Source organism: Saimiri boliviensis, chromosome 5, assembly GCF_048565385.1.
Source record: "Saimiri boliviensis isolate mSaiBol1 chromosome 5, mSaiBol1.pri, whole genome shotgun sequence".
Lineage (NCBI taxonomy): Eukaryota > Metazoa > Chordata > Mammalia > Primates > Cebidae > Saimiri > Saimiri boliviensis.
The window spans coordinates 87,361,230-87,376,584 of record NC_133453.1 but is presented as its reverse complement, the minus strand read 5'-3'; the positions used below and the strand labels follow the sequence as shown (position 1 = coordinate 87,376,584).

At 39.1% G+C, this 15,355-nt stretch overlaps 1 protein-coding gene across 5 annotated transcripts in view; it reads right to left on the bottom strand.

The window, feature by feature from the left end:
- CACNB4 (calcium voltage-gated channel auxiliary subunit beta 4) overlaps positions 1-15,355 on the bottom strand; it is a 287,994-nt gene that overhangs the window by 34,599 nt on the left and 238,040 nt on the right. For 4 of the 5 annotated variants that reach the window (XM_003921977.4, XM_003921978.4, XM_003921979.4 and 1 more), the window contains 5 exons: positions 11,881-12,011; positions 8,447-8,523; positions 6,850-6,869; positions 6,548-6,628; positions 5,199-5,257 (listed from right to left, as the gene is read on the bottom strand). In XM_003921977.4, the coding sequence (XP_003922026.1) occupies positions 5,199-5,257; positions 6,548-6,628; positions 6,850-6,869; positions 8,447-8,523; positions 11,881-12,011 (368 nt within the window). The remainder of the gene's footprint in view (positions 1-5,198; positions 5,258-6,547; positions 6,629-6,849; positions 6,870-8,446; positions 8,524-11,880; positions 12,012-15,355) is intronic. The other variant, XM_074399704.1, reaches the window with a different exon arrangement.

Genomic DNA, 15,355 nt, shown 5'->3' with positions numbered 1-15,355 from the left:
TGCTGAGAGCCCATAGTGTGTTTCAGCATTCCCATGCACCTTGTTTAATATACATCTCTAAAGAGTTCCCTTGGAAATCTTTCTGTGACTTGCTGTTGGCAGTTACTGGCCAGTAGGTAAAAGACTAATAGGAGTTTAGTTCCCCAGAAGACTGGGTGTAGCAGCAAATGTTACTGAAAACTAGCAAACATCATTCCTTAAATTCAGGAAATCTGAACCCCAACTGTTGCTTATTTCCACTTTAGAATTCATCCAACTGCTGCAATCCATCATGAGTTGTGAGTATTATTAGTTTTCTGTGATTTTCTGTGGAAAGATACTAATTTCAGTTATGACACATTCATTCAAAAATAATGTGTATTTCCAGGCTGGTAATGTACTAGCTGTAAGATCTGTCTATATTCTATCCTTGCTACATTCAATATGCAGCCCAAACAGTATAATAATTTTTGAAAATTTCTATTATTAGAAGGGAAAAGTGTTCCAAAGAATGGAACAGTGCACTTTCAGGAGAAATGAAAGACACAGGATGGCACCCAAGTATTTTCCTGGATGTTTCTCTTGGTGGTTACACAAATCATTACATCTTTTGACCTCAGTATCCTAATCAATAAAATGGCAATAGTAGCTTTGCCATAACTATCTCATGGGATTGCCATTAAGAGCAAATAAGGTAATATATAAAGTGCATTCTTAAATATTCATAGTGTCCTCTGTTAATAAACACACATATAATGTATACAAGGTAAGCAAATATTGAAGATTAAAAGACTTGAAGGATATATATATCGTTATAGCCTGGTTTCAAAAGTGGGCAGCATACCATGACCTCTCCCATTCCCAGAGTCTGTGAAATGGGGGTGGGAGAATCAGGTCAGATGAGTTGTACTCAAAACCTACTAATTTAAATATTCAAGTTTGACACTAAAGTGTCAATTAGTTATTACTGGTGTTTGAGTGGCTGTTTATGAGTCTGCATTTGAATGGAGAACAGTAGGAAGAAAGTATAGGAGAATGAAATTGATTACAAAACAGAAGCTGCTGCTGTTCTTTTTCGTTTGTTGACTGCAATTAGAAATTATCTTCATTCTTATATGGCTTGGCTGCTTGTAATAACATAAATTGTTCCCATTTCCTTTTATTAATAAATACTATCTCTTTGAGTCTCCCTAAGTTGTATGCTTAGCTTCTTTTCTTTCAAAGTATTTCTCAAGCCCGTTTTTCCCCTTATGTGTTCTTTGGCTAAAAGCATCCTTTAGCTTAATACCTGATCTGTGTAGGTTACATGATGTTCATGTAAGATTTTTAGCCATGATCATATCAGTTACAAATTGTCCAATAAATGTCATAGAGTTGATCTTATCCAGCTGTCAAAAAACCTAAAGTAACAACTTTTGGGGGGATTTGAAATGATTGGCATAGGTCAACAAACTGCAACTGGTTTGACTGCTGGCTCTTCAGCCTGTGAATGGTAGATTCAGCCAGCTGAACAAATCTCATCCAAAAAGGTGATTCCTGATTAATGTTTGTGGTGTGAAATGAAGAGAGAAGCTCGGTGCCTACTGTGTATCTACTGTGTCCTCGTCAGCACGGGAATCATTGCTGCATGTGGATATTCACATATACAGAGGGCACTCAGGAACTATTTAGTATTGTGTTTTTCTTACACGTATTATAGTTAGACCCCACAATAGCACTTATACCAGTAAAACTGTATCATAAGTAGCTCTAAACTGACTCAAATCATTTCTTTTCTTCCTTTCTTTTCTTTTTTTTTTTTTTTTTTTTTTTTTGAGACGGAGTTTCACTCTTGCTGTCTAGGTTGGAGTGCAACGACACAATCTCAGCTCACTGCAACCCCCGCCTCCCAGGTCCAGGTTCAAGCGATGCTCCTGCCTCAGCCTCCTAGCTAGGATTACAGGCATGTGCCACCATGCCTGGCTAATTTTGTATTTTTATAAAAGATGGGTTTCTACATGTTGGTCAGGTTGGTCTTGAACTCCTAACCTCAGGTGATCCACCCACCTCAGCCTCCCAAAGTGCCCTTAATCATTTCTAAGGTATCAAAAAAAAAAAAAAAAAAAAAATCCCAAGTTTATGATTCTGCAATAGTCAAACTGTTGGACTTTCATCCAATTTGTTGAATTATTTTCTACTAAGATCTCAAAAGCAGATTAAAGAACAAAGCCTCGTAGCCAACGGATCCCTTCTTTGTACTTTCTGAAAAATAGTAAGACTTTCTCCTATTTTGCCTAATGTACTGCATTCATAGCCCATGAAACATAGAGTAGGTTTCCATTAGAACATATTGTTTATGCTGTATCACTGTGCTAAAGCCTGTCACTGTTCTAAGCTTGGCTGATTTCAATTAAAGACTATTTTTGTTTTTCTCTCCTTGTATCAACTGGTAAAACATAATGCAGCATAATGTTATAGCTCAATATCTAACAATACTCCCCACGAAGAAGACATGTCAGAGTCAGTGCGAAGCTACTATCGAATCTCTTCTTTTTTATCAAACTCTCCACATACAATCAACCAATGAACTCATTATTGTTTATTCTGCTGCCTGGCCTCTTAATATTTTAAATCAAGTCCATTCTGTCACCCCTCACCCCTTTAATATCTATCTATCTTTCTCCAGCCCTGCCATACATCAGATTGCTCCAGGGCTACGTCTCTATCTTCAGCTATTACTTTTGCTGCTGCTGGGCCCTTCTTCCAGATCCTTTGCCATGTCATCAGACCCCATGAACACTTGCTATTGAAATTTTTCTTCTATTTCTATTAAAACCAACTTCAATAGTATGTGTACAGTAACAGATGCAGACAATTATACTTGATTCAGTACAAATCTCTGCTGTTACAATTAAATAAATTCCCTTTTTCTGGGCCTCAGGATTGAGGAAGAACATCAGATTCTTCATTCTTGAAGGCAAACCTTTAACAACACTGTTGTGTGTAATTATGTTATAGACCAAAATAACCGAACACAAATGTAGGCTGTCTTATGGATGGGATTTGTTCAGGCAGGGCTGTTATGGGGCCAGTGGATTCGGCACTGCTCAGAACTGCCTTAGGTAACTGCCCCACTGGTTGAACCATTTGACTCCATGCATATCCGAAGGAACCGTGCTTGTGCCACCAAGAACACAGACTTGGCCCCATGCACGTTGGCTGCCTTCAATCCACAGGGACCTGCATGAGGGTTAGAGTTAAGGCCAGAACATCAGAGAGGAGGACCAAGACCAACCCTATTAAGTGACAGTCAGAGTTCGTCTGTTTCTTTGTAATGCTTTTTTAGAAAGTGAATTTCCAAAAGCCAAAAGTTTCAAACAGAAGTAGGTTGTCTGACTGTAGTTGCTGGAGAAGGGAGATTAGTCTAAAAGAAATTTTAAATATTTTTCCAACTCCAATGCTCTAGCATTCAGGGCTTTTAATTTATTTTCTTTGAAGCTACTTCATTATCTGCCTATTTCCTTTTTAAAGACAGTTGAATAGAATAAATACATCTTTCTTATTAAGCCTTTGTCTAGTAGATGAATTTGAAAAAGGCCATTATTGGTTCAACGAATTCTGTCTCCTCTTCCTCCGGGACTGTAAGACTGTATTTCCCAGCCTCTGTTGCAATTAAGTATGACCATATAACCAAGTTCTAATCAGTAAAATGTGAGTAATAAAGTACACTGCCTCCAGGCCCACCAAGCTGACTGGAGACATCATACCTGGGCTAAGGGCTCCAAATGACAGAGGGAACAAACTTTCTGTCTAATTCTCCCTTCTCCCCACTCCAGCCTCCCTCCCAGCTAAGGAACATTTCCCTCAGACTGTTAAGTGAACAATGATAAGCTTCCACTGTGTTTGAAACATTACACATTTTGGGGTCTATTCATTAAGGCAGGCTGATCTATATTCTAACGTACCTAGAAGCATTCTTGTTTCTTTGTTGTTGTTGTTGTTCTTTTTTTCTTTCTTTCTTTCTTTCTTTTTATTGCATTTTAGGTTTTGGGGTACATGTGAAGAACATGCAAGATTGTTGCATAGGTAAGCTAAAATTTCAGTTTACTTTCTTTCTATATAATTCCAGAAACTAATGAATATTTAACCCAATTATCCAGAAAGCTTTTATTTTAACAAATATATACAATTTATATGTAAAGCAATATCTTATTTGTTTTTATTCTTAATATACCAATTTATTAAAATCTATCTGAAGATTTTTTACATAAAATTCCATGCATTTAGCGCATTGTCATAATTTAGCAAAGAGAGAGTGAGTGTCTCAATTACTGCCTTTGAAAATAAAAAATGTCATGTTCTTCCTCAATCCTACAGTGATAAATTAGATGCATTTACCCATACTTTTTGATGCACACTATTTAAATTTTCTATATTTCTGGTAAGTCTTCAGGTTTTTTTCATGTGGTTATTTTTACATGGACTGCTTTCTGCCTTGTGAAAGAGCTTAATATGTAGGATTGAGTCAATTCAAGCTTTTTACCATTTCTCTGCAAAACACAGAAACTTTCTCTAGACATTTTTCACAAAACTTAAATGATAAAATTGTTTAATGGCTAATGCCTGAGTCATATTGTTAATGGATCATAGTAAGATACATTAAAAAATAGATCAATAAAATAACAAGGACGCTTCTAATAAAAACAAGCCCACAACTATAATAAACATCCAAATAAGTACTATTCCCTACAAAATGATCACTTTGGAAGGTTTATGATGTAAAGAATTCTCACTCTCTTCTTTTGAGGAAATTCAGTACTTGATATTTATATTTTCATATCACACACACACACACACACACGTGCACATGCACAATTCCCAAATACTGCCTAGCCTGACCAGCAAGCCACTATATTCATCAGAAATATTATATGTTTTAATTAATATTTTTTCATAAAAATCATTTCGGTATGAAATTGTTAATAACTGAGATAATAACGACATATAAATTAAAACGAAACAAATGGCTTATTTTTCTTCTCATAGTCCTTTTTTCCTTTGGGCCTTAATGTTATACTTCATATTTTCAGAGCTCTTTTATTATATTCTTCCCAAGAATATTGAATTAACTTTTCACGAGAGAACTTCTGAAATCTCTGGAAACATAGATCTACAATTCAATTTATCATACAAGTTTGGTTAAAGGAAAATAAAAATACAAAAACATCTATATGTCTCACCTCCCATCAAACCTGTGCTTCAGGAAATCAAAGAGGGCTTTCTGCATCATGTCTGTTACCTTTGCAGAGGTGAGAAAAAAAGAATGAGGCAAACACACGCAGAGAGAGAGAGAGAGAGAGAGAGAAGTCAAAAGTGAGAGAGAGGAAGGAGGGAAGGGCACTATGAGCCAAGCCAGTCATCTCCTAGGGGCAGGTTACCATGGAAGGTGTTTTTCACGCTTAACCATGTGCAATTGCCAATTTCCACCCCCCACCCCATCCCTGGTTTTCCTCCATGGTGTTGAGGAATAAACTAGCAGTGTTCACCAGACCCTCTTTCTTCTTTCCTTGTTAGGGGATAGAACTGCTGCCAGGAGACAAAAGGCTGGCTTTGAACACAGGTGCCAGGTATTCTTGGCACACCTGCTTTGTGCCTGCCTCCAGTGAGGAGCAGCTAGAGAATTGAGGCCAGCATTGGACTCAGCGGCCCTGCTGGTTTGTGCATGTTGGTGGAAATTCTCCATGCCCATGGCTGGATTTTTGTAGACTACTCTCCTGCTCATCCCTCTGACATTTCTAACTCAGAGAAAGACAAGAGAGAAAGAGAGGGAGAGAGAGCGAGGATTCTTAGATGTGCCTGAAAGAGATTCATTAATTCATTCAGCAAATGTGTACTGAGTGCCCACTATGTGCCACACATTGTCCCAGCTCAATGGGAATGGTGCCCTGGAGACTGCTCACCTTCAGAGTTCAATGTCACATCTACCTATTTTTTCATCCATGCTAGCACAAGGTCAAAACAGAAACATCTGAAACAAAGTCTCTACTCTCTTTCTTGTCACAAGGTTTTGTTTAATCTCCAAAGTTCACTAATGTTTTTAGCGGTCTTTTCAAAAATGTGCCCTTTAAAATAAATAAGCAAGAAGCATTTGGTGGCATCATCTTAAACAGCCGGCAGGGTGAGCTCTGTTAGTGCTTTAAAGGTTTGGATTTGCTGGAAGATTGATTGTTTGTCCCCTGGTGCTGTTCATTCTCTATTACTTCTAATAATAGTGAGAATGGTCAAGACAGATAAAGTCCCTTTCTTTGTATTTAATGCACAGTAAATCTTTGACCAGATCATCCCATTGTGAATATTTTCAGGGAGGTATTTCTAAACAATATAATATATAAAAGATAAGAAGTGTGCAAGGAAGGAAAGAAAGGGCAAAGGGCCTCATGAGCCCTCCACGGTACCCCCTCCCTTCCCATGCTGAGCATTGGCTTCCATCAGGACCCATGTGGAAACAGACCCTGAAGGAGCAATTGCCAACATGACTGTTTCCCGGGTGGTCGATCAAGAACTGAAGAGTAACAGATGATATTTGTACCTCATAACCTTTCAGTGATGGCCCCACTAACACCACCGGACGCATTGATGGCACAACATCGTAAGGAGGAATGTGCTCCGTCTGAAAAAGATGATTTGACACACGTGACAAGGTGAGGTTGAACATGCCTCAGCAGCCACAACATTCACAATTCTCAGGTCGAATGACAAATGATTATCAAAGGTCCCCACCGAGGAGGCTCTTCCCTTATTTTATAGCCACTTGGGTCACTGAGATGGAGCATTGCAGGCATGTATGTATAGGAACCTTAACAGTAGATTTAAAAAGGAAATACAACTTACCACTTTTTGCTTCTGTTTTGCTAAAAGACAATAATGAAAGCCATATCAAAATATGTAATCTCTGCAAATGACAGTACACGAGTTTAAGAGACTGAAGAATGCACCCATTTGTCCCTGTAATTATCTTCACCACTTTTCTATCGCCCACTCTGGAGAACCTGCTTTGTGATTTCATTCTGGACATGTCAATTTTGAAGATGTATGAAACCGAGACAGCTTCCTCCTTGGTACAAATGACCTTATATCCTGATTTCTCAATGGGTGGGAGTGGGGACAGGAGTTCAGAACAACATTGGAAGCTCCGGGTTAGTCATTCACCATGGGTTGTTCTCGTGCTGAACACAGCACAGTGTTGCTGGAAACAAGTTGGACAAATGCAATTTCATAGAAGGAAACAGAAAAACTATTTGGGCAAAAATGACTATCACCTCAATCACTAGTTATTTTTATATTTGTAACTTTGATAATCCACGAGATAATTCTGCAGCCCCTTGGACATTTTTGCCTATTTTCTAGAATATTGGCACATTTTTTCCTACCATGCTGCTTTTAAATTTCAAATAAATTTATAACTAGTTATTGCTCAGATAAACCTATAACCAGTTATTCCTGTTCTTTCCTGTTTGTAATAGCTAAAGTCTGCAATGCCCTGAACGTCTAACAAATGGGAACAAGGTAAAATGTACTCGATCTCTGGTTCAAAGTGATTCTGTGGGCATCCGAGCAGGTCCAGTCTATTTGGGTACAACTCAGAAACCTGGTTTGCTTCAGTGTCCTGTAGGTCAGAGGGCTTCACATGAACAAGGACCCAGATACTTAGAACCATTCCAGAACCAATCCAGTTGCCTGCAGTTTTGGTACGCCAGAATAGGGCCTTGGACTTGCCATTCCGAATTGGTAATACAACTGGAAGTGGTAAGCAGGGCCCTGGATGCCCTAATGCAGCAGCAGTTGTGGGCCAGAATGAAATTAGCCAATAGGAGTCAGGGAATGTGGTAGAAGAAAAATTCCTGCATGAATATCTCTACGGTTTCCAAATGCACCACAACTCCCTATTATGCCACCATGGTCTCTTCATTACCGTTAATTCCAGGGCTCAGATGCCTGCTGTCCAAATGGAAACAAGGCCCTCCCTCATTTGGCCCCTGCCTGAGTCTCTGCTTCAACCCTCCCAGCCCAGGCTGTACCAATACATCCCGAAGTTCCAGATGGAGACTGAAAACAGAGCATTTTCTTCAGAGTCTGCAACATTTTTTCCTTTTTGTATTGGCCCTCACCATCTTAAAGTCTGTCAGTTTCTTAGGAAAATAATGAATGTTTTGAAGATCAGTTTACACAATGGACAGTTATTAACTCGAGGGGCGCTAAATAAGATTTTTCAAAATTACATTATAATGACCTGAATTTTTAGTACCAATAGTCACTCTAAATCAAATCAAATTAACATAGAAAACAAATGAGAAATTAAATACTAGAGAGAAAAATCCTTAAATTAAGTCTTCAAATCATTTCCAAATTAGCAAAAATAGTTGCATCTATGTTCAAATATATTGGAAAGGAATACATTTTCTGAAAAAGAGTTTAACTAAACTCTCACCTGTTGATGTGGGAGTTGCTCGAAATGTCCCTGATACCATTTCTCCAAGACTTGAAGAAGAATTTCCACTTGATTTCCTAGGATATAGAAAAGGAACTAAAGAATCACTCCCCCAATTCTTTGAAAACAGAACTTAAGAGTACAAAACCTTCTTTGTCCTTCATCTATTAAATAATTCAAAACACACAAAATTCTGCTATAAAGAACTTCAAGAATCTGTCCAAATGTTTTCTTTGGCCTCATTTCTAAGAGAATGTGGGGAACTAGCCAAGACCTGGAATACTTTGCAAAAGCATCTCTTCTAGTTACTCAATGTAGATGTCAGGCAAAGCCATCACTGACAGAAATGTTCTTATGAACTGTTAACCTAACACCAGGCACCAATATGCCAGTCGGGCATCAGAGTTAAGAACTGACCATGAGGAATTGGTCACAAAAAAAATATTATTTACTTGAATGGAAGATCCTCAACTCTGGTCTTCTCAGGTGTGCTCTAAAAGCTTCCCTGAAGCCCACAAAGGCCATCGGGAGCTGCCACCTCCCTACTTCCCCAGTGCCCCTCTCTTTTAGTCCTTAAGAGTGTCATCCCTATAGTCAGAAAAATCTGATCTCTCAGCCTAGCTCTGCTGCTTACTAGTTGTGGTACTGTGGCACATCATAATGTCTTTGAGCCTTACATTCCCCACCTACAGAAGGAGATGCCACAGCTCACACGGTTGGTATAAAGATCAAATAAAATGTCTGTGAGCTCTTGGCTTTACTACTGTGCCTGCCATGAGGTAAGTTTTTAGTTCAAAAGTATATATAGTTGGCCGGGCATGGTGGCTCATGCCTGTAATCCCAGCACTTTGGAAGAGCAAGGTGGGCGGATCACCTGGTGTTGGGAGTTTGAGATCAACCTGGCCAAAGTGGTGAAGTCCCACCTGTAGTAAAAATACAAAAATTAGCCAGGCGTGGTGGCATGTGCCTGTAATCCCAGCTATTCTGGAAGCTGAGGCAGCAGAATCGCTTGAATCTGGGAGACAGGGTTTGCAGTGAGGCGAGATTGCACCACTGCACTCCAGCCTGTGTGACACAGCAAGACTCTGTCTCAGAAAAAAAAAAGTTTATACAGTCATGGGAGGCTTAAGAATGGGGTTATCTTCTGAGGAATGTGTCATTAGGCAATTTCATTGTCGTGTGGACACTGCAGAGCACAAACCTAGATGGCACAGCCTACTCTATACCCAGGCTATATCATGTAGCCTATTGCTCCTGGGCTACAAGTCTATATAGAATGTTACTATACTGAACACCATAGATAACTCGAACACAGTGGCATTTCTCTATCTAAACATAGAAAAGATACAATAAAAATACAGTATTATAATCTTATGGGACCACCATCATATGCGTGATCATTACTGACAAAAATGTTATATGGCCCATGATTGTAACAATTAAGAAATAATAACAACAACAAAACTTTGAAAATGATAATAATTCAGTTATTTTATTCAACAAATATCGATTGTACATCCCTGTTTTAGAAAGTAGAAATATAACAGCGGCATTAAGGAGACAAAATCCACTCCCTTACTGAGTCATACGCTAATGGGACATATCAATACAGGTTGAATATCCCTTATCCAAAATGTTTGGGAGCAGAAATGTTTTGCATTTCCACGTTTTTCAGATTTTGGAAATTTGCACTATATACTTACTACTTGAACATCCCTAATCCGAATGTCTGAAATCTAAAATGCTCTGATGAGCATCTCCTTTGGGCATCATGTCAGTCCTCAAAACGTTTTGAATTTTGGAGCATTTTGTATTTCAGCTTTTCAGATTATGGATGCTCAGCTTGTATGAAACAACATAAATAAGTAAATAGATAATATTGCTAAGAGGAGTAAGTGCAATAGAGAAAACTAAGTTAGGGAAGGAAGGGGAAGAACAGGAAAGGGAAGTAGGTACAATTTTAAATACAGTTGGCAGGAAAAGGGTCACTGGAAAGGTGATGTCTAACACAGATATAAAGCAGATGGAGTGGTCTGGTGAAAATGTGATGAAAAAGGTTCCAGTAAGAAAAAACAGGAACTGCAAAGACCCCAAGACTGGAACACATGTTCTCCACGTGTTTAAGAAGGAGCATGAAAGACAAAAAGTTTAGGAAAAAAAAGGATGATACAGTTTGGATTTGTGTCTCCAGCAAATCTCATGTTAAGATGTAGTCCCCAGTGTTGCAGGTGAGGCCTGGTGAGAGGTGTCTGGACCATGGGGGTGGTCCTTTATGAATGGTTTGGCACCATCTCCCGGTGCTATTCTTGTGATAGTGAGTGAGTTATCACGAGACCTGGTTGTTTCAAAGTGTGTAGCACCTCCTCCCCCCTCTCTCTCTTCCTCCTGCTCTGGCCATGTAAGACACCTGCTCCCGCTTTGCCTTCTGCTGCCAGTAAAACTCCCCCGAGATCTCCCCAGAAGCAGATGCTGCCATGCTTCCAGTTCAGCCTGCAGAACCATGAAAATTAAAGCTCTTTTCTTCATAAGTTATGCAGTCTTATAGAAGTGTGAAAATGGACTAATACAAGGGACAAAAGGGATTAATATTAATAATGGTATTAGCAAGTTATATGCCAAAAAAGATTAATAATTAAAAGTGGGGTAACTATACTTTTGTGATCTCCTATTACTGTTGGAGTGGTTCTCATTATGACAAAGGCAGGCCCCTAAAGAACATGGGAGTTTTTTGAAATAGAAAAGCATCCAATAGAAAACAGAAGTTGAGGGTCAAGAGAAAAAACAGCTTCTATTTTAGAGCTTTCAAAAAATTATAACATATCAAATCAACGATTCAGTGGAAGCTGTAACACAATACAGGAAGGCTCAGGATGATTTGGTTTCTCTTCTTTCAAGCTATGCTTGTGTTCCTGGGACCTTTAAATACCTTCACTCTGAGGTCTACATGGCTACTTCAGTAGTTCACTAGAGGATGATTCACCTGAAGCTGTCTTTAACCAAATACCAGAAGACAACAGATGCCAGAAAAAGCCTGGAGTGGAGAAGGTGCTTCTAGTCCAGGACCTACATGTACAATCACATTCTGTGCCTGGTTAAGGGAGAGTCTCCAAGAGGAGCCATAATGCTGGATCAGGTCAGCTCCCACTCACTGTGTGGAGAAAGAATGCCTGAAGTGACTCTCCTAGAGGAAAGCCTGGGTTCCGAGGGCTTGCTGAGGCCACAGAAAACAGTTCCTGCCATGGAATTCACATGGTCTCCAGTGGTGTCAGGCTTCAGCATGCACAGAAGGTAGAGAACTGTCTGAAACTCTTTTGTGTTAATTTCAGAAACACCTCCCGCACAGAGAAATATCTTGTACTTTGAAAGCATACACCTTTGACAATATCCCCCAATTTTCTGACCAAAAAAAGTGCAAAGAAAAGATGGAAACATACCCTCCGTGAAAACGTCCTCTTTTTTGTTCTTGCTGAATCCGTATATTCTCCAATCTGAGTGGACTTGGAATGAAGCCAATCTCACAGCCCTCTTTCACCAGCCTTCCTATCCACCAATCATTGTTATATTTCTGGAATTCAGAAATAAAATTGCTATCAATAGTAATTCACTTATCTTCACATGCTGTTTATTAATCTTATGGGACAAAACAAAGTGCTATTTATATGATATGATATTATACTACATTTTATATAAACTATACTGTGTGTGTGTGTGTATGTGTGTGTGTGTGCGTGTGTGTGTGTGTGTATCTGAGGTGGATTCATAGACTAAAGCAGGGTTCTGCAGACTTTTTCTGTAAAGGTCCAAGTAATTTTAGGCTTTGTAGACCATGTGGTCTCTGTTACAATAAGTTGAATCTGCTGCTTTGTGTGGAAGCAGCCACAGACAAACATAAACAAGGGAGCATGGCTGTGTTTCATTAAAACTTTTCTTTACAAAAAAGGCAGTAGTCAGACTGGAACCATGGGCTATAGTTTGTAAACCCCTGGACTAATATCCGGTCCTAACATTTGTATTATTTTGGTCTTTGTCAAGAAGCTCTAACTAATTCTTAAAGAACATATTTTCCACAGATAAATATGCACCAATGTAACTGGAGCTCTAGGAGACAGGATGGATATGCCTGAGATGAAACAGATTTTATAGTTCATAATTTGTTAAATGCTTTCAGGTAAAAATTCCATGATACTATGTGTAGTCTACTGTCGCTGGGGAAGAGTCATAATCTTTCAAATATAGACTTGCAGATTAAGGTCCATCTTACTACTTGAAGAAAAAGAAACCTACTCTTACAAAGTCTGAGCATATTATATATTTTTTATGTGAAATTTTGCAAGTAACCTCCAAAACCTCTATAGCCCAAAAGGAACTCCAGAATTTCCATGTAAGTTAAGTTCCATGACACATAAACTCAAGACCCAAGCCCATGTGAAGCCCTCAACCAGTGTGAGGTGAGAGCCTGTCAAATGGGGGCTTATTTGGTGGATCAGTAAAATTGCATTTGTAACTATACATCTGCTGAATTATAGAGCAGAAAGCAATTTAACTCAATCTCCCTGCCTCAAAGAAAGGTTTCAGCTAGGTCATTTCTACAAGATAGGTATCACCTCTATTGTTTAAACTCTCCAGAGATGATTCTAAAAACTTCCTTTACTGTTTTTATCAGTGTTGAACAAGATAATTATCTCCTACTTTGATCCAAAACATATATATTTATAAACATAAATATTTTCCAAAATGTAACATTGATATGCAGCATGTTTTGCTGTGCTCATAGAAAGGTGAAATATATATATATATATATATATATATATGATTCTGACACATTATGAAGGAGAAATGGAAGGTTTCATTGAATTATCACAGCATGAAGTTTTGGGTAAACTTTAAGTTATTCTGAGTAACAGCTTCCCACTCATGAGAAACATGGTTTGGTAAGAATTTGGCCTCTGTTATACACACAGCTTCTCCATGCATACTATATGAGTGACATAGAGTATGAGATTGCATTCAAAGGAGGGCTGGGCATGGTGGTGTATTCCTGTAATCCCAGAGCTTTCAGAGGGTAAGGTAGAAAGATTAGTTGAAGCCAGAAGTTCAAAATCAGCCCGGGCAACAGAGCCATCGATACACACACACATCCCCACACACAATTAGCTGGGTGTAATAGTGCCATCTATGTAACAGAGCCATCTATACACACACACACATACCCACATACCCACACACACACAATTTGCTGGGTGTAATAGTGCATGCCTGCAGTCCTAACTACTTGTGAGGCTGAGGCTGAGATAGGAGGATCACTTGAGCCCAAGAGTTCACAACTGCAGTGAGCTGTGATTGCATCACTGCACTCCAGCCTGGAAAACAGAGCGAGACCCTGTCTCCAAAAATAAGATAAAATAAATTAAAAAAGAAAAGAAGAAAAGAAATGTGAATTGACCTGATATAAAATCTTGAACAATCTAGGTCTTAACTGTTTTCCCCTATTTTCCTGTCTTTTAGTATAACAGGCCTAAAATAATAGGTCTGTTTATTCTGGAATCAGCAAAGGGCAAAGGGACCCTGTTAGAATCTTGGGTGCATAGGTCTGGAATTTAAATTTTACTGTGGTGAGGACAAAACAGACCATGAGTCATAGTTTCCTGGGGCTTAAGTTATTTCCTGAAATGAAGTTAGCCCGCTGGAACACTCATTTGTTAAATGGTACCCAAGTGACTTTAAAGGGCTTGCTGAAATGGTTGATGCAACTTCCCCAAATGTTTTCACTTAGTTCTAGGAAACAGCTGAAGTACAGTGAGAATCTGACTCAGGATGAATGAAAGTTTTTTGGGTTACTTGGGAAAAAGTCACTGTAAATTCGAGAGCTTAATTTGATCATGATTTGACTTGTGTGACAGCATAGTTGTAGCTTTTCTCTGCATTTAAGCTTTTTTATTACTGAGAAAGTACTTAACAGGGTGCATAATAAATGGCCTCCTAAGTGATGGATGAGAGGAAAGGCTACAACTTGATTATAGAAATGTGTTCTTTTGTGTTGATGTTCTGGGAGCTTGTGCCAGCTCTTTACAGAGGTCACCTAGGGGTTGTTCCAACCCTTCTCTATTTTGATTTCCTTAAAATGATTAGCACTTTCTCTTTCAAAGATGTTTTCTTATCTGATAACTTCAAAACAGGAAAGCAGGCAGCTCTGGTCCACATAGGATTACCAGCTCAACGCCACACATCAAACTGCCAGACTGAAGAAAAAGCACATAGCTGAAACAGCAGCCAAGACAAATTGAGACATTGATACAATGCAGGAAAGCAATAAAGTATAAGGTTGGAATGTCGGTGTGAGTGAGCGTGCATGTGACATGTAAGAACATCTCTTACCTTTAAAGTGCTGCTTCTCCTTGGACATAGTGGGTGTTAGCAACTAATGAATACGGTTTGGGCATTTTTGATGGGAATGGTGAGACATAATCAACTTAACCATTCAGATGCCAGGGTATATGTCTCAGGTCAAGAGTTCTTGTCTTCCAGACAAATGTAGACATTCTCACCTCATGTACCATCAAGGAAGTAGAAGCTATGATTGAAATTGATGGGTCCTCAGTTTCCTATTACTAAGGCCCTGAAGTGTCCATGCCTGCACTGGTCTTTTCCCTGTATGTCACAATGAATTAGCCTTCTTCTTTCTATCAAACGTCTGTCCCTACACTAGGATCTTAGATCCCACCCTTCTTGGCTACTCAAGCACTGCATCCTTCTACCTATCTCTCCTTTCCCCCAATCTCTCCCCAACTCTGTTTGTTAATATCAGCAAGTACAGGCATCGAATAAGATCCCACCTTGAAAGAAGACCTCTTTTGACCTCATACCCTCCTTCATCTACTGCCTGAGCAGTGCCAACCTAAAAGGCATGGT